Below are 20,132 nucleotides of genomic sequence, written 5' to 3' on the forward strand. Positions count from 1 at the left end.
ATTATAAAAATAAAATAAAATAATATAAATATGCAACATGAACCCAGTGCCCATCGTTAAATAAAATATATGATAAAAAGCAGACCTTCTAGGATGACTGGTTTTGAAATATGCGAATATAATTTAATTATTAAACACTTGAAACAATCTTGATATTAAGCTGCGATAACCAGATTTTTGCATCTATGCTAGATAAAGAAATAACATTCTGTAATAGAGTTACATTGATGAAAGTGAAGGTTACAGTCTTACAATGAATTGCCTAGATAGGAATGCATTAAGCAGTTCTGAAATATTGTCTCATGATGGAGTTCAGTTTACCTTAGAAACTGTTACAACTGGATTTTATTAAGTCCAGCAGTTTATACAGCGGTGTTTGGAAACTGCTTTCTCACTGCTATAATCAGATAGGTGCAGGAACGAGATTTCTGGGATGTCAAAGAAGCCATTAAGACATCAGGAAAGTCCTTTGACGAAAATGTGTTTTACAGTGGAATTGCTTCGTAAACTATTTCTCATGAAGAAATAAATATTAAAAAAGATTCCACTCTCTGCAAAGCCATGATAGCGGCTGCGTGTGTATGTGTGCACATATTGGATACTGGGACGTCTGTGGAGACGCGCAGGAATATTTACACACATACGAGGGATTTTCTGCACATTTGCGGAAATTACACTTAAATTAATAAAGTAAATCAAATCACCGGTGTTTGTTGCAGGATAACAGTCTTTCAAAAATGACAGGATTCAAAACAAATGCCCGTTGAAAGTGGAGTTTCCAAATAGTCCCAGAAACTATACAATGTAGCTGGTTAGATCCAGCAAATAGGATGTCATGTCTAGGATCTGATCAAGAATACCTGCCCTTGTCACTCTTCGGATGTTTCTATCCACTTGTTCACACTGGGAGCCGAGATAGCCTTTTTTACATAAGCATTTATTGGGCCTTACACAGACACCTCCATGTCGACAGGCTGGGTCACATTTTGCTGTGGGTGAAAAAACAGCGATTTTCCAATTTGTTTAGAACATCACAAACCAAAAAAGATACAGTACACATTCATTTAGAGCTTTTCTAACCTTGCCGTGATAAAGCATATTAATTAAAAACAACATAGGTTGAAATATTAAGAGTGTTGAAAGCATATTTTTCAAAATTTTAGAATATTAGGGAGAGGAAGTAATTTTGTATGTCTGAGAGGATGTCACCCAGGAAAGACTGATAAACTCAAATAACAGACTTTTTGAAAATGTTCAATTCCCATATTCCGGTTTCATTTAGAATCTCAGGCAAACTCCTTTGTATACTCAGAGTTATGCACTACTTTGCCTTAGCAAAGCAGACTACACCTGACCAGATGCACTCCTTTGGCTCTCGAATCACTTAATGTTGGGACCAAAATTGAATTGTTTTTACAGAAAAGAGAGCCAGAGTATTTTTTCAACCATTTTTATCAGTTATATAAGTTTCAAAGTTTTCTCTCTCTTTAGCAGATGCCAGTTTATCTATAGAGTTCAAGGTTATCAGCTTGCTTCAGTTTCTCAGATAGAGCTCCTATTTTAAACTGTAGCCATTGTTAGCAAAATTAATAATAACTTTAGTTGCGGAAGTATTGTCTTCTGGGGTAGTCACAGCACCTTGATAAATATAATACATATATAATACATCTTTCTTTTTCTGTAGGTGTTATGCTGTTTAATGTTATCTATTGCAATAAGCTTTAATATGGATTTATGGATATTTATAATACACTATAGAAATACAGGTTTCTTGATTTTGTCCATGAGTTTCTTAATTACACAAAAAGGAAGCTCATACCTTGTAAGGTAAATTTTCTTGTTTAAACTATAATAGTAGCTTGAGGTTCAACTTAGAACATCGCTATTAATTGTTGTGTGGGATACAGAGAAGGAAGATCCTTAGTCTACATATTTTCTGTGGCTTTCTTGCTCATTATGTCCATCAAATTATCTGTCATAAAGCTGTGATCTTTTAAACAAAACAGGTTATTCAAGACCTATTTATGCTCACGTTAGAGGCATTTTTTACTTTAAGTTCCACTTGGACAAAGGCTGTAGAATGGGCCTCATTCTCTATATGTGGGAGGGCTCTGACTGACAAGTGAGGACAATTGAAGTAGAGCTATTTGGCCTGATTACCTCATCCATTTCTCTAACTTGTCTTCATTGCTGGGTTATAGAAGGCCAGCTCATGAATCTTTGCCAGTAAGATACATTATTAGTGATTAATTAATCTCATTTCATTCCAAAGTCACTCCTACTCATCACTAAAAACCTGGAGGTTGCTGAAATTTACGCTCCAGGACTTCATAGATGGTCCTGCTTCATCAGGGCCCTCCTGCCCTTCCAACCTGAACTATCCATGGGATCTTTGTTTTCTCTTAGTCCCTGCTACTGAGTTCTACTGCCATTATGCTAACGTTATCTCTTTGTGTGGGCATCTGGTCAAACTCGCCAACCAAATATGCCCAGTCAGAGGACTCTGCTGATGCTGAGGAACATCATCTTTGTCATAACATCTCTTGGTACCCAGGCCAGCTCTGGAGTATCTGCACTGGCCAAAATTACACAGCTCAGACAGAACCACAGCCTCTGAGACAGTGATGGCAGAGCTGTGACACTCCAGGCTCATTCACCTCATCCCTTTGCAGGCACACCTATCATCTTGGTTTGATCACAGTCACTTTTTCAAGTGACTTTTAAAATCGAAAGCTACATGATAGGATTTGATGAAATCACTGTAATAATGGATCACAATAGCATTGATTATTAGCTGCTTCATGATAAGTTGTACATAGAATTCTCTTTAGCAAACTGGAGCAATTTCATTTTGTAGGATCAAAAGCAAGAATGTACCAAAACTAAAAAAATCTGCATTAAGTTAGTGAAGTGCAAAATATGCAATGGAGACCTGCAGTTCTGATTTACCACCTTTTCTGACAAATCTGTTTGACACTGACAGTGATAATACTGCAAGTGGAAGGTGAATGTCCAAACACAGGACATGTATTGACTGCATCTCCTTTCATTTTAAAATCTTGGTGGAAAAAAAAAAAAAGAATCCTGTTGTCATATTTATGCTATCAATTGCATTCTGCACTGGCTCACAGTGCATTAGATGTTTCAGAGTTCTACTCATCTAAAGACTTATTTTTCTCCTACAACTCATGAAATCAGTATTTTTAATGTTGTCTTAGAACTGAAGGCCAATATATTGGTCAACATATACCTGAAAATTTCTCTGAGCAAATAATTAAAAACTAATTACGACATGTCACTGCTTTTTTCACTTGTTGCTATGAATCTATAATACAAACCAGTTCTGCAGAACTCTCCTTCCCAGCCTTGATTACAGCAGCATTTTCCTGTGGGAGTGCAGTGCCCGTTCCGACAATGCCTTGAGCATTCAGATGTCAGTATCTGTGCAGGCTGAGTTGTTCTTTTGCATTCTTCAGGGACTAAAGGCCTGAATAAAACCATACAAACCAAGCAAAGAGTTAAAAGGTGGGATCAAGGAGAAAAATTTTGATTTTTTTATTAAAGGCCTGGTTCTCTGCTGTAGTATTATCAGTGGGAGAAATCATGAGATTTCTTTTTTCCTTCGAAAAAACAGTAAGCATAGACATGATATGTTAGAGTACAGAAAAATACAGTGCAAGTTGCTATTATTTCATATAACTGCCTTCAGAGATCTTCTACAAGACTAAGCAATAGTCCTTGAGAATTCTTGAAGCATTAACCTGCCAAAATCATCTTGCTGAGGGTTCATAAAGCTGCCAGCTTATCGCAGGCAGCATCTGATGGTCTTTTTGCACTTCTAGCTGATCTAGATTTTCCCTAAGAAAGGGGGAAGAGTTACCTGAACAAGTTTTATGTCACACATCATGACGTGTAATAATTTGGCTGAAGTGCTACCTCTGTCTACAAATTCAGTTTTACACTGCTGGCTTTTTATTTCCATATTTTCATGGAATGATATCTGGATTGTGCATTCTGAATGCCTATTTAAGCATCTGAACATCAAGAAAGATTTTGTACTCTGAGAGTGACCAAGCACTTGCAGAGGTTGCACAGAGAGTTGTGGAGTCTCCATCATTGAAGATACTTGGAAGTTGTCTGGACATGGTCCTGAGAAATTGGCTGTAGGAATCCCTGCATGAGCAGGGGGGTTGGACCAGGTGCCCTCCAGAGGTGCCTTCCAAACTCTGCCATTCACCATCAGGTGATTCTGGGGAACGTATGCATGAAGGAAATTCTAGTTCAGCTGACTTAGAATATTTCTGATACTGGATGTTTTGGTTGGGATGATAGGATCATCCAAAAGCTACAGGTTCACAGTAGAGGTACCATGTTTTGTCTCTGCTGTAGGTCTGGTTGCACAGGTACAACCAAACAGGTACAAGTTTGGAAAAGAATGTCAGGATCTCCCAAGTGATCTGATCAAGTAATTGAATAGGAGCATCATGGAAAATTAAGTTAATTAAGTTAACACATTTTCAAGGAAATCACCTGAACTACTGCCATACATACTAAGGTTGAAATGAGCAGGAAAAAGATTCTATGAGTGTTGTGGAGAGCTTAGAGAAACCTTGGCTAAGTGTCCAGCTAGAATTCAAACAAACCAAAACAAAATTGTATGAGATAGAATAGAATAGAAAATAACATTGTTCAATATACTGACATCAGTATTACACCCCAGTTATATGCAAATAACTGCAATAGCAGCTCGTGCACTGAGGACCCTGTCAAATATTAAATTCCTAGAGTGATACTCCTGCGTGGAGGAAAGGATAGTTTTTGGATCCTGAGAAAGAACAGGTATGACAGAGGTGCAGAAAACTGTGACAGAAGAAAAAGTGGAGAAAAACTGGGCATTCTTGTTTATCTCCCATTTCAACATCAGAAGAAACATCAAGGGAAAAAAAATTAAGCTAAAGAAAATAAAATTAACTAGGTGAACTCGTGGCTTCTAAGATATCAAAAGATATTGAAGCACATGTTCCACTAGGTTTTTAAATAGATATTTCTGTGCACAATGGGGCCATTCAAAGTAGATAGGGTAAAAAATAATATTTTAAAAAATAAGCATTCATACCTAAGTCCCTCACTTGCTGACTGGGCTTACATTTCCCCCTCCCATTTTGGCAAGCATTTTGTTAATGGTCCATTACAGGGTTTCTTGCATTTTTCTTTGAAACAGAGTAATACAGTACAGGCCCACTGGTTTGTTTCAGCATAGCACTTTCTCTGCTCAGTCTTAATTACTGCCATGATTATTTAAGCATCCACACACGAGAACTGGTTCCCCAAAGATGTTAAGGACAGAAAGAATGTGTAGATGCTTCTTTAGCGTAGCACCAAGTCCTGATTTCCAAAGCATTTCTGAGAATCAGACTGAAGGTCCTGTATTATTTAAGGGCTTTGAAATATGTTTTGACACCTTTGGTGCAGCATATTTGAAACCCTTTCAGTTTGACTGTTTACATATTTCCACAGCTGTCTTTTAAATATAATGCATTATTTTTTTGACCTGTAAGGAATTCCAGTTCTGTAGTAATGAGTGTATTACATATGATCTGGTTAGAAAGTTTCTACACTTAAAAAATTATATGCAAATATCACACACAATGCTATTTGGGAAATGGTTCTAGAAAATAATATGATTTTCAGTGGAGACTTGTTCAGATTTAAAGTAAAAAGATCTGTCTTCTAATTCCTATGTATGGAAAAAAAGCCCCACATTTGAAATTATTTCTGTATACCCAACTGCATAGGAGACAACATTCTTTATCTGTCACTGTTAAACCCCATTTATTTCAAGTTACTTTAAATGGAAGGCTTCTCTTTTTCTTAATCAACCACAAGAACAGTACAGTGTTTAGCAGGAAGCATAACCTCAGGCTCCTGGAGCATCTCTTGAAAAAGAGCTCAAGTGGCATATCTTTAGCAAAGTAAGTCACAGAGGTATTTTATTTGGGAAGATAATGACTTATTTTATTAATAGATGTGAAGTATTTATCTATGATAGTGCTAGAATATATGGTTCTTTTTGTATTTAATTAGGAAGGTAAAAGTCACACTTTTTTTGTATCCAGCTGAGCATGGCTGGTCACTTTTATGATTTAAAGTTTTCTATGGCTCTCGGTACTTGTGAATATAACCTTGCCTTTTATTCTACCATCAATCAATAACTTGCACTCATCAGCCTTGGATAGTATTTATTAATGGTGAGATGGAGTAGAAACAAAGATGGAAAAAATTCTGGTTGGCAGGATGCCTTAGGAGAAGAGGAATACAAGTGCAGCTGCAGCGGAATCCTCGTGTGTGAGAATCACTGGTTTTCCCTTAGCTGAGCTCTGGGAAAAGCCACACTTCTTTCTCAGGATTCAAGTGCTGCTCTGGGACCAACACACATTGAGAGAAAGCCTCTGCCCCACAGTGCTCACACTTTGCATTCTTAGGGCTTGAAAGGGGTGGAAATGGTCAGGCTCAGCGCAAGTTGAAGTGAATCCCACAGAGATAACGTAAGTCCTGAAATTGACTGCTGGGACTCGATCTCTCCTGCACTTAGACAGGACCATGACTTTGTTTATATAACCAGTGCTTCGCTGTGTCTCCTGACGTGGAAAATGGAGGGGAATGGATGGAGCCACACTCTGGGCTGGAGAGAATTTTTTTCCTTGTATCCCTCAATCTATAAAACTCTAAAGGGTACAGCTAGATTACTCTTACAGTAAGCACTATTTGGTCCGCAGAAAGTCAGCCAAAAATGTAGCTGATAATGACTATTTATATGGTCTGCACAATTCTAGTTATCTTAAAGAGCTGTTCATATATACAGTACAGTACAGTATATCTTGCTTGTTAAAACAGGCCTTCATGAAACTGTATAACAACTCTAAATGTATGGAACATGGAGGAAAAGTTGTACTGGGGGCTGGGGCCTCGCTGGATCCCTTCACTGATGTGTGCAGTGAGCTGGGAATTCTTGACTGTGCAATGTGTGAAATAATTTTTGCTGCCTTACCATAGCTAGTAGAAGAAAGCAGCCTCTACTGTTAGTTTAGAAGCATATAAAAGTCCAACATGCTTTAATAGATTAAGACTCATCCTGGCATAGCTTGGAACTTCATGCTTTCTTTAGTGCATCTCTTCACAGCTCCACTAAACACACAGAGTGATTTAGTTGCTGTATGAGCTATCTGTAACTCAGATGTGCATAAATCAATGCAAATGGAGGGCCAAACTCAGCAGTAAAACAATGGTACTGAACAGAAAACAATTCCTCCACCAGGCTTTTGACACAGTATCAAAAATCTCTACTTCCCACTGAAGTGAGAAAAAAAAAAGCCAGACAAAATTCCTGGATATTCAGATTCAAAAAAGAGACAGTGCTGTAGAAATCCTGATACAAAATATATGGAATGTTATGCTTCAATTACCTGCACATATGATATTAGATATGAGAATGATGCTTAAGTATATCACCAATACTTGTGCATTAGTTGTTGAGGTTTTTTCCTTTATAAGGGAAAATGTCAAGAAAAAATAATTTTGTTTCACTCCTTGTCATAGCCTAAATTTACAACTTGTCATAGAATAAATATAGCATCTCTTCAGGTACAGCTTCTAAAATTAAAAAGTATACCTTTAGTCCTGGGAGAGATGCCAAAAGCTCGTTACTTGTCTCCAGATTTACTACATGGGAATAATGTGGAAAAAACTCATGGCTTTTAAGATTTAAACTCAGCAGCATATCAAATTTATTCTTATATGGTATACTTGTTCATGACCTCTAGTCTTAAGAAATTCTGTCATGTTTGAAAACTAGTCCCTAGTGAAGCCTGTATCAATGTTAATAGCTAAGAGGTCAATGCAACTGCTAAACAGTTTGTATTACTGTCAGGGTGGTCATGAAAACAACACCTGCTGCATGAGCACTTGGCAGCTGGGTCAACAGGCACTGTGGGAATTTATCAATTTAGGGGGCCACTTGCATAGCACTTTGACTGATGAATTGGGAAAGACTGGCTTACTGGGCTAAAGCTGCTCTATTATGTGTGACTTTCTTTAGGATGGCAGAGGCTTCCTGCAGGCTCCAGAAAATAAGCGAAAGATAAACTGAGCTGTATTTTTTCCTTATAAAGCGATAAAAAGTGAGAACTCCTTAATAGCCAACACTAGAAAGACTTTAAGAAAAGGGGAAAAAAACTATGAAACCAAAACAAAAACTTTTACAGTCAGTGAGCTGTGATGTGATTGAAAAAAATCCTTAGGTTTTTCCATTGTGGTTACAAAGGAGTTTTTGTGAAGTACTTCTGTAAAGTGAAACTCTCTAGACTGGTATTTGCAAAAAGCTCTAATTTCTCTTTAGTGTCTCTTGTGGGAATAGTAACTGCATGTGGGTAGGTAAATGAGATAAGAATTTTGCATGCTCTGGCTAAACGAAACATAATTAGACATTAATTCTGGCTTTCCATTCCCTCAAATGACTTAAGGGATAGTAACTTTCTGAACAGAAAGAAATCATATGGCCCACCTGGGTTGGTGAGGGCATTCACCAACAAAATTGGCTCCTTCTACAGAGAGTTTCCAGTAGGAGCTTTGGAGTTTATCTATAACCCATCAGAACTGAGTATCTTGATGCAGATTACTCTAAAACTGTGTGTTTCCATTTCCATAGTAATTAAAGTCTCAAACAGGGCTACACTTTCATAAATGCTTTTCTTATGTAATACCACCAAACACTCCTGACTCATACTAAAAAATCAAATCACTGATGGTTTTCTAAAGAGTCTGAACAACGTCAAAATGAGGCATGACCTAGATACTGTCCCTTCGTGTTTGAAATCAGTCTGTTTGGAAATGCTGTCCGACAGCGGAAATCCTGGAAGGTGATGATGGAAAGGATGATAAGTGGAATTATATACTCTGGAGGGGCATGAAAGAGGAGTGAGATGGTTTGAATCAAGTTCAAGTTTCAATCCAACGGGAAGCAGCTATTCCGGCTGTTGATATGAAACACATTGAAATCCAGATCTATAAGGTGTTACAAGGAGAGGAAGAGGAAATCTTCTTCTGTGTGCAGGAACACGTACTCAGGCTCTGCCCTCATTCATAAAAATCACCTGTTGCTTTCAGGGAGCCATCCTGGTCAAAACAATTACTCATCCCCTTTGGAGTCACCGTATCAATGGTGGCAAACTCTTAAAGCTTCACACTTAAAACTCCACAAGAGATACAGAACATCTTTTAAATGGAAAACTTTTGCATTGTCTGTCATTTTGAGGACTCTTCTCTGAATATCTTTCCTTTTATCTGTAATTTCCTTAGAAATTAAAAGTGATCGTATTATAAGTACTCTAAAAGAAGACTTACAAAGCCACTTTATGGCTGTTCTCCCACCATCCAAAGTTTAGTTTCTTACTTCTTCGTCTAGTAATAATGTTTAAATTACAGACTGCATGGACCTATCAACAGTCATACTTATTTATTCATTTTCACAGTTGATTTTCTCCTCTCATCATGCTAGAAAAATGATTACTTTTTCTTTTCTAATGGGTTTGTCTCCTGTTTTCTGTTATCAACTAACTGGAATCTTTGGACCTCTATACATTTTCTGCATCACTGTTTGCTTAGTTATTTTTTCTTTTGAATTCATCAATACTTTTGTGATTGATATTAGTACGTATTTTTAGAAACAGAAAACACAACAGAAAAGTTATGAAACAGAAAGCAGAAAACTAGAAAATAAAAAGGTTTTGGTTTTTGGCCACAAAAACAATTTATAAAATGCTAGTATTTGCACTGACCTTCAGGGTATCTGACTGACCCCACATTTTAGTTGAGAAGAACTTAAGTCTTTCTCCCAGTATTTTCTCACTAGTTCCAACCCCTGGAAAGTAGCGGTAATGGGTTTTTTTTATAATCATCAAATGATAGATATATTTTTCAGAGACACACTTTTACCTTAAGAACTGCTCTTAACTGCCAGTTTAACTAATGTGCCCAATGTTGGTTTTATGTGCTTTTAATTTTAATGTTTCCCACAACTCCTCCATCCTCAAAGCTAAATATGCTATTGGCTATACTCTTCTCTTTATGGGATTTTTGGTAATATGTAGTATATCTACATTTTGCAGCACCTCACATACTTGGGGCTTTTTTAAATCACTTCATTGTCCATGAGCTCTCAGGCACCAATTTATCATTATAACAACCTTTTTACAAAGAGAAGGATTATTCCACTCGGTGCTTTCAGTGGGAGTCTAGTTATTGACATGAAGTATTTGGAAGAACTGAACAAAAGTTTTACTGTGGTACCTGGAATGCTGTATTTCAAACTGCTTTGATGACTGTGGGATTCAGAACCTCCGTGTTGATCATGTTCATCAATTTGTCATATATCACCTCAGTTTAACACCTCATTTCTGTTACATATGAAGGATTGTTTTAGGATGGGACTTTCTCATTGCTGAGTACTGAAGACTAATGCAAAGAATTCTCAGGATTACTCTCATCTTCTGATCTCCTAATGTTTTAACCTGCCCACTTAATTTGATTTTGTTCTATATCCAAGTAATAGTTTTCTGTCTTAAGCTACATTTGATACAAGAAAAATAGGAGTCATGGTTATGTTTGAGAGCAACTTTAACTATGCAGTAGTTTTCTACAAGTCAAGAAGACATGACCTCAAGCTGTGCCAGGGGAGGTTCTGATTGGACATCAGGAAGAATTTTTTCACTGAAAGGGTTTTTAAGCATTGGAATGGAGTGTCCAGGGAAGTGGTGGAGTCATCATCCCTGGTGGTGTTCAAGAAACACCTCGACATGACACTCAGTGCTATGGTTTAGTTGACAAGGTGGTGATCTCTCAAAGGTTGGACTTGATGATCTTGGAGGTCTTTTCCAACCTTAATGTTTCTATGATTCTAAAAAGATCAAAAGCAATCAAATCCTGCACCTTCATGTAATGTTCATTCTTTAAAATAAAAGAATAATTTTGTAAGTTTGCAGCAGTGTATAAATGACCATCTGCAGAAGAAGGATGGGTTTGCATGGAATTATTGATTTCCAGCAAGGGGCTACTGCAAGAAATGATAATTTTGTTTTTTACACTGCCCCAGGTATGGAAGATTCTCTTTGCAAATTAACAGGTCTGCCAGGGGCCACCTCTCACAGGGTTTTTTTAATAATCAATGAACCTGTAAGACATGACAGACCAATAGTTAGATAATTTTATTTTTATCTGCTACTCATAGTCCACCTGCAGCATCTTTACTTTGTGTTCTAGAAAGCTTAGCATGGTAGGGTTTATGTGGATATTTGCTGTATTGGTATGGTGCACACCACGAGGAGAAGCAACAAAATATTAACACGGAAAAGAATGTTATCTTGTAAATAACAATATTTTGTTACTAAAACTTTACATGAACATTTGCCAAAGCCATGGAATTTTTAAGTTGTTTACAGGGGTAGTATGAACTTAGCATGGAATGGTAAATAGAGCTGCAATGCTCTTTGTGGAAGTCACTCACTCATTATCTTTCCCTTAAAATCCGCAATGGTGTGAGACTGAAAAGCAACAAAACTCAAAACTTAGCCTGAATGAAAATTATCCCATGCTTCTGAGAAGCGTTACCAAAAACGATATCCCTTTGCCACAGTCTGTTTAATTTCAACTGTGTGCCAATTTACAAAAGTATTTTATAGTTTTCTGGTTACTTTCACCAGTAACCAAACACAGTCTTGACCCTTTTCCATGCATGAAAACAGCCAACCATGAGTGCAGCAATGGGAGGTCTGGCCTTTCAGGTATGTCAGTTGAAGACCACCCTACTGGAAGAGGTAACAAGAACAAAAACCTGAGGTCAAACAAGGCAGCCCCATGTAATTAGATACTAATAGTGGATTTAGGGTGTAAAATTCACTTAAAACCATACACCAACAGACTAAACAATCCCAGGAAGAATGGCAAGTTTTGTTCTAAAAAAATGTTTTCAATACCAGAAAGCATAAATAAAACATACATAATAACCTTGACTGACAGACTGCACTAACCTGCAGTAACATCTGCTTCCAAATTATTTGCTGTAGTTTTGGGATAGTACAATTATAAAACACTGAAACTCCCCTACCACTGAAACTCTACTGTAACTTATAGTACAGCATGCATCCAATGTCACGATTTTATTGTTGTATTCACTTGTTATCCCAGTAAAAATGTTTAGAATTTGACAAGAAAATAAATTCCTCTCTTAAGAGCAAAGCCAAAACTGGAGGTCTAACTGTGTCTGATACTCATGGAGGAACATGCTGAAATAGGTGCTGAACAAATAGGCAGCTGCTTTTGTAGGGTATGATGGGCTCAATGTAATTATACAGCAAACTTCATTTCTGTTGGCTGTTTCATTTGGAATTGATTTCTGATACTTTGCAGGATGGATGTGCTACTTTTACATGTCAGAAGTTGGTCTGATAGAGCAGCAATATCCATCGTGAAGAAAATGGTATTCCCTCAGCTAAAGTGAGTATCTGCTAGTCATCAGCTCTTATTGCTGTTGGGGCCTTGGGTCATGTTGGGAACTGGCTTTTTGCAGTCCTTCCAGATTCCTTAATATTTTCATAGCTCCAGCTGCTCTGCAAAGATCATGCCTTCAGGAACTTTGGTTTGATAATTTTCATTTATTCTCATTTTACAACTGGTAAATTAGCCAAAATAATTAGACCAACCCTATTAATTCCATGTCTTATAAATCACTTGAGTGGGATTTATAAGCCCTTTGGAAGCAGTTCTTTAAGAACTGTTAAAGAATTTCGTGTATTTCTGGCACAGAGTCCAAGGACACAGGATTTCCCTCCTTGGTGCTCCAAGCCTGCCCAGGGAGAGACAGGTAATGGGAGGGGTATGGAAGGATGTTGAATACCAGGAAGGAGTGACAACTCACACCTACTGAGAACTGAGTCCTCTCTACTATTCTCCATTGGTGGTATCTCCTGCACAACAGAAGAGATGTTTGGGAAAGACTGAACGAGTTCTTTAGAGCTTACTTATGGTGAAACTGACACTGGCTAGGACTGCCAAGTTGCTTTTCAGTACACAGAACAGGTATTGCCACACAGTGCTGATCTTTGGAGCCAGCTCCTGTTGTGCATCGTCCCATCACAGTAGCAGGTGAGGAAGCAGCAGCACAGGGGAGAATTCCAGCATCTGCCTTCCATTGATGCTGTTTAACTTCTGTGGTACTTACAAATCATTTGGCTTCAGAACTACCAGGAGCATCTTTTACCAGTCCATGTGGTTCCACATTAAGTATGTCTACATCTCTATGAAAACAAATTAAGAATATACATCTAGGTGGGAAACTAGGCAGCTTTCAGCACAATGTCAAAGTGTAAAAATTCCCAGAAGTTAGTGCTGGTCACTGCTCTGTTGTTCTGACATTCCCTTCCTCTGAGACAGTGAATCAATTCTGCTTTTTGCTGCTGGATCATTTGCTTTTAGAGAGCCCCCTGCATTGAGAATTTTCCTTATTATTGATTGGCAGTATTGCATAATTCAGCCACATGAAGAGAACCGCAGTTACCTTCTGGTTTTTAACCTACTGAAGGAAAGGCTGATCTTACAGAGAAATGCAGCGCTCACCTTTTTGGGTCAACAATCTTGTAGAGTTTTCCACTGTGAGGCTGTGTCATACTTTTACTGCTCGATAATATGTAAATCTCACCTGCAAGGGAAACCAGTGCAATAAATTAGTTCTCCTTTCCTAAGATGTCAAATAAATGACTTTTGTGATCTAGTTGTATTTGCCAAATGAAATTAATAAAACTTCAGAAGAAACACTGAAATATACAACAGAATCATTTGCTATTTGAAAATTTATATAAGAACTTTCCCCAAACCGATGCTAAAATGTGAAAAATATTCTACCGTGAGAGTTTTTTCTTTCATATAGTATAGAATTGGTTAAAAAATTTAAATCAGTGAGGAAGGGAGAAGAGGGGAGTCAGTCTGCTTGTGCAGTATCTTTGCCCCTTAATTCTGTAATGTTGGGAAGAAAAGCAAATGTCAATATACATTGTGTCATAGTGAGTGACACAGTTCACAGCATGTGAGACACAGTAAGGACTTTTGCCCTTTGCAACAACACATCCTCTTCTCAGTTCTTCCTGCAAGGCTGCTGAGGTGTAGCTGAGAGCAGTGTAGACAGCTATGGCAAAGGACAGATCGCCTTCTTTTTAAACATTTACTATAATTATGAATGCTTCAGCAGGAATTACTGATAAGCCTTATGATTTAAGAACAATTCTTTTAGTATTTACCTAATTCATCTTCTCCAAATCCCAAGACAGGGCCTGAAAAGAAACCTCTACATGAGCCAGTGTTGCCAAGACAGAGGGGTTTCTCTTGCCACTGTTTGGTTGCAGGACTCTGTTGCAGCGTTAAAAAATTTCTATATTCAAAAACACATAAAACAAACTGTTATATTACATTTTGAACAGAGAGTTTTCATTGTCCAGATAAATAAATAAACAATTGCTGCAAGTAGCTTCATAGATACATTTGTGCAATTCCTTGTCTTATGATTTTCTGTACTTTTTTCCAAGGATTAGGTATGTTCTGTATGTCACCATTCATCAGAATGCTGTGCTATTTTATTCTCAAATCTAGAATCTAATCTGCATTACCACGCTGCTAAACTGGCAAAGTGACACAATATACAAGGCTGTGGGTGTTGCTTTCTACAGGCAGCTGAGTGACTAAATACACCTTACACTTTACACACATTTTTGTTTAAGAGTGAGTTGTACAAAACCTACCCATTGCGGTCTCCAAACACATAACTTCCATAGAGCCTCTCCGACTGGCAGCCCCGATACACAAATCCACCAACCAGGGATCCACTGCTAAATGGTTTGAATTCTAGAAGTGAGGGCTCACTCTCTGCAAAGGAACTACCATAGCATTAGATCACATGCTTTTTCATATTGATGCACATTTATGAAAATGTTACTGCTTCAAGAAAAGATATTAGTTCCATTTAAAGATTCCTCAGAATTCAAGATGTGTAGCTAGAAATGAGATGTTAAAAAAAATCAGAAAATTACAGGAAAGTCTGGTTGTGAAACAATCCATTAGAGATTTCCAAAGAAGAGGCTATAATTGTTTTCTTCCATGTGTGCAAGCAGGGAGAATAAAACTACGTAAAGATTAGGTTGGACTTACATTGAAATCGGTGTAATTACTGCTATTAATTTCCACATGTCAATCCAGTCTGCGGAATGGATCTCCTGAACTTCAGGAATAAAATAACCCCCATTCATTGTAGAGTCCAGTGCAGAAATTCCAGTGATTTTCAGTAGAACTTGGTTTGAAAGCCTTTCAATGGTTTGAGAAACTTTCCAAATCACAGTTTTAAGCATGGTATGTGTGTTACATCCCATAAAACATTGGTATTACTGGCTGTACCTTCTCATGGTAATGTATTTTATGCTGCTGTAGTAGTTGCAATTCCTATACACTTTTTTTTTTTCCTTTTTTATTTCACAAAACCACAGAGTTTAGTCCTATCAAATAATTCTTCAAGGAAGTTTCAGTGTACATGTTGCTATTCATGCAGTCAAATACTGCTTAGGGTACAAGTAGGCTCCATTTGACATACTAGCCGCATAATTTTAAAAAAAGCCATAGGCAATAGAGCATTTTTTAATAGGAATTTTTTTTAGTCAGAGGACTATCTGCATGTCTTTGATAAATGCATTTCCCAGATTGTTCTACATGAGTTAGAGCTGAAATTTTATGGGGGAGAAAAGGATGGTGAACTCTTTTTATTGAAGCCATTGACCCACAGCCTAGTATTAATATTGGCAAGCTGCTCTGGATAGACACAATATTGCTTAGTTTACACTCTGCAATAAGGATGCAGTCAAAATTCCACTGGAGAAGTGGTTAACCAAATATTATTCTTTGGTTTGGCTTTTATAAAGCAGACACAGAAAATACATGCAATAACTGAAGTAGTACAATTGCATTATGCTATTGTGTACTGTTGTGCCAGCCAGCACAGCTGCTTTGCTTTTAAGGGAAGTGCAGGTGGGAGAACCTAGGGATGTGAATTAGAAAGGGAAATGCTACATTCCAGGAGACAGGCCAGTTCTCACTGCCTTTACACACCGTTGGCATTTATCACATGTTACCATCAGGAATTTACAAGCTGCTAAATGGGCAGTCGAGGCAGGTGATAGCTCAGAGGAAGGGTCACCTGGCTTGCCTGAACTAGCAAGCGATCTTGGTGAGCACCAGAGTTAAATATCAAACTGAAATCGTGACTGACAATCATACTGATTCAGAGAGAACATGCAACCTTTTAATATATTAAAGTCCCTAACTGAGTGTATTTATCTTTTTGTAATCTAATCTAAACTAGTCATTTATTATGAAGTAGTAGCATAGTGCCTTTCTCTAAGTTTTTTATTTTTAGTAACATTTAAACAGAGCTCAGTTATTTCCCTGTTTGGTTGTGGTCTGTTGTTGTCTATCTCATTTTTTCCATTATAAGAGGCACATTACATGAGGTTTCCATTCTCTGTCTTAAAAGGTTATTTGTGAAAGACTGAGAATACGTTTTCATAATTTCCTGATATTCCAAAATATTCTCTTTATGAGCCAAAATATACAGCAACAGTGAGATCTTTGACAGACTAGCAACTGTCAAATTTGTTAAATCTTACTTACATGGTATTCTAAACCAACAAGAACAAAGTTGAGTAATTTCAATTTGGTTTTGTCCTGAAGCTTTTATCTGCTTCTACATTGAAGTTTTCTCTTGAAAAGATTGAACTTTTCACTTCTATGTCTGATAAGTTATCTATGCTATGTATGCTGTAAGTTTCCTGTCATGGCTATACAGTCCTTTATGTATTCTCTTCTGCTTTCTATTTATTATTCCATAGACATAGAAACTGACTGTTGCCAGCAGCTTTACCCTGGATAGAACTTACCATAGTCTTTACCCTTTATTATTTGTAAGATTCTTGCTGAAGATCTGTTCTTTCCATTTGAATCTGAACAAAGTATAGTTAAATTGATGTTCACATCTGTTGGGTGCCGGTCCACAGCACAACTGTAAAACAACAAGAGAAAAAAAGAGAAAATCCATGAGAAAGGTGAGTTCATAATATATAATTATCAATATGAAGCATTACATTTTAAAGTATTATTCTTTCTTTGTGGTACCTACTCATTTGAGGGACCTATTTCATGCTGAGCCAAAATACCTGAGAAATGTGGTAAGATTTAGACACAAGAGATAATTCAACTTTCCCATTCCTACACCACGTCTATGTAATGTGAAGTAAAACAGTTTTTCCCTAGTGATAAAACGTAATCTGCTCTATAGTACCTGAAAGGAATAGTGCCTTAACCAAGCTAAATGAACTTACATGGTGTAGGAATTTTGGACTGTTAAAAAGTCCAAGAATCAACTCTTTATCTGAGCAACTTGACTTTCTGATTTTTTTCAAACCATGACTTTAAATGTCACTTCAGTACTACCACCCACCTAATTTGCTGAATTATGTGTTGTTTAGTTAAAGCATTGTTCTCCTCCTTGCTATTGTTTAGATATCACCAGATGTTCTCATTTGTTTTCCATGTGCCTTTTTTTCCCAGTCAAGATTCCCATCTCAGCTGTACTTTACCAACTCTCTGCTTCAAGCTCTTTGTGTTCACAAAGGTAGTAATTTTATTATTTATTAAAACTAAAAATGCTGTACTTTGTTTCTGTCATTTGGGTCTTGACTTGTAGTAATTGTGCATGCTCTTCTCTTTCCCCTTTGCCAATGTACATTTGTTTCTAACAGTGACATATGTATGGAGGTAGAGGAGTGGAAGATTCAAAAAGTTCATGAGTGCTTTTATTATTGAAATATTGCTGCCTGAGTGTATGAAATTAGGTCTGGTTGAAAACAGTGTCTGCTCTAGAGTAATTTCAGTTTAATTGAAACTTACTTACCGGCCTGGATTGTGGAGTCCATGTGCAAAAATCTCCGGAGGTTGGTTTGTGCTATTGAAGTGTGGGTTGCTCCGTGGGATGGAATAAGGGACATTGCACAGGTCAGTATTGACGTCGAGGCGCAATACAGAACCTGTAAAATCACTGAGAGAGTTGGAGGGTAAAAGAATTGCATTTTTAAAAGTATTTTACTGGCAGATTTAATCCATATAATACTAGAGTGAACCAGCAAAATAAATGACCCACTTTACTGATTAAACATGTAGAGATTGATTTTGTGGTGGATGCAAGTCCAAACTTCTTTGTAGCAGAGCCTATGCAAGTCTCAGTTTGGCAAATACCTTGCCTTGTTATGTGCAGACTAAAACGCCTCTGACCATGTTGTTGGGAATCAACTTGATCAATAAGAACAACTTTCCAAACATCAAAATTGTTTATGGCTTCAAATATAAGGCTACTAACTCTTTTATACTCTGTGTCATCTAGAGTAACTATGGATATTATCACATTGCAATTACATAATGCTTTTTGCTCACACTTTGGATCCTACTCTTGAATTCAATGATTTCTAGTCACAGTACAATCCAAAGACTAAATATATAGAAAGCAAGTGAGAAAAAAATTTTATTATTTGAATGGAGATGTTAATACTTTTTTGTAAGGATTCAGAACTTTCTTGTTATATGAAACAAGAGAAACTAAAATGTTTTAACTTCCATTTATGATTGTGATGGAGGAAAGAAGAAGTAGAAGAAGAACGCCTAAACTCTTCTTATAAACATGAAAAGATGTGATGTTTAAATTAATTCCTTTCTGTCTTTCTTCATCATGAATCTGTTTCAGTCTCCCGTTGTTTTACATTAATTTAAAACCCAGTATTACAATTGCCCTCTGGCCTGGGTTTTAAGTATATCCTTATACTTAAAAAATACTTAAAAACTGCAGGATCACCTGCAATTCTGCTGAGCCACAGAAGCCTTTAAGCACAATAATAGCAGTCTATCCACTGGTAGTTTCTGTACCTTAAGCCATCCATCTCCTCCATGTCATCTAGAGTGATCATGCCATCTCCAAGAAAAATGTATAGGAAACCATCTGGGCCAAAGAGCAGCTGTCCTCCTAGATGTTTTCGATGTAGTTCTGCTACTTCTAAAAACACTCTTGCTGTCCTCATGTCAACTTGGTGTGGATTTTTCCTGGAAGTTAAAGATACAAACACAGTTTTCACATTTCACTATTATTGTTCTTCTTTCTAAAAATACACTTGACTCATTCAAATGATACTTTGAGATGTAGATGTTGTAACTTGATGGAAAAATGCCTAACAGTTATTTCTGAGAAATTTCAATCTTCTACCATTCACAAACTATTATTTTTCAGCCTATACACAATAAGTAGGAAGTAATTATAATTAAAACATGACCGAATAACTGAAAAAAAGTATTAAAAATAAAAAACCAGTGTACTTGCTGTCATCCCAAAACCAAAGTTTGAAATAAAATCCACACTAGTTTTTCTGCAGGTGCCTAAGTTTATATATTGTAAACCTTGTGTTCATTTTAGAAATCAGAAATACTAAAATGCAGAGGTTGCTGAGAAATAGAGAGTTTGTGAATTTTAGAGTTCTACTGATACCTGGATACTGTGTACTCTACGACCCTAAGGATGTGGTCATGAGGTCCAATAGCCCACCGTTCTTGGTTGGTGGTATAAGACACATACAGCTTTCCATTTTTCTTGTAATTGGGATGGAATGCAAGGCTTAACAGTCCTCTTTCATCTCCTCCCTGCAGTCAAATGAAAAACACAAAGAATTGTGAAGTTAATTATGTTCTTTATTGTGTTTCAGCTGGAACCCAAAAAAAAAAGTTTCTTTCTTGTGGATAATCTTTGCCCAAACTCTTTTATTTCTTTCCTGACTACTGCACAAAAAGGATTATAAAACATTTCACTTTGGGGAAGTCTTTAAGAGTTAGAACAAGACAATTGCCTTATGTAGTTATCTATGCACAAGTCTGTTACGCCACTTTTGTGGAGTGATTTGTGTTTGTAATCTTTGGGAAGCCATGAAGACAAGTTTAAGTGCTGTGAAGGATTC

The 20,132-nt window shown here is 37.1% G+C and overlaps 1 protein-coding gene across 1 annotated transcript in view; it reads right to left on the bottom strand.

Moving 5' to 3' along the window:
• Positions 1-795: 795 nt before the first annotated feature.
• HHIP (hedgehog interacting protein) overlaps positions 796-20,132 on the bottom strand; it is a gene marked incomplete at both ends in the record, with an annotated part of 68,448 nt that continues 49,111 nt past the window's right edge. Inside the window, 9 exons of the mRNA XM_082282645.1 lie at positions 796-989; positions 3,339-3,487; positions 13,666-13,747; positions 14,343-14,473; positions 14,841-14,964; positions 17,022-17,143; positions 18,035-18,178; positions 19,057-19,230; positions 19,670-19,821. Coding sequence (XP_082138771.1) covers positions 796-989; positions 3,339-3,487; positions 13,666-13,747; positions 14,343-14,473; positions 14,841-14,964; positions 17,022-17,143; positions 18,035-18,178; positions 19,057-19,230; positions 19,670-19,821 — 1,272 coding nt within the window. The remainder of the gene's footprint in view (positions 990-3,338; positions 3,488-13,665; positions 13,748-14,342; positions 14,474-14,840; positions 14,965-17,021; positions 17,144-18,034; positions 18,179-19,056; positions 19,231-19,669; positions 19,822-20,132) is intronic.

This window comes from Coloeus monedula, assembly GCF_965178545.1.
Source record: "Coloeus monedula genome assembly, chromosome: 5".
Taxonomy (NCBI): domain Eukaryota; kingdom Metazoa; phylum Chordata; class Aves; order Passeriformes; family Corvidae; genus Coloeus; species Coloeus monedula.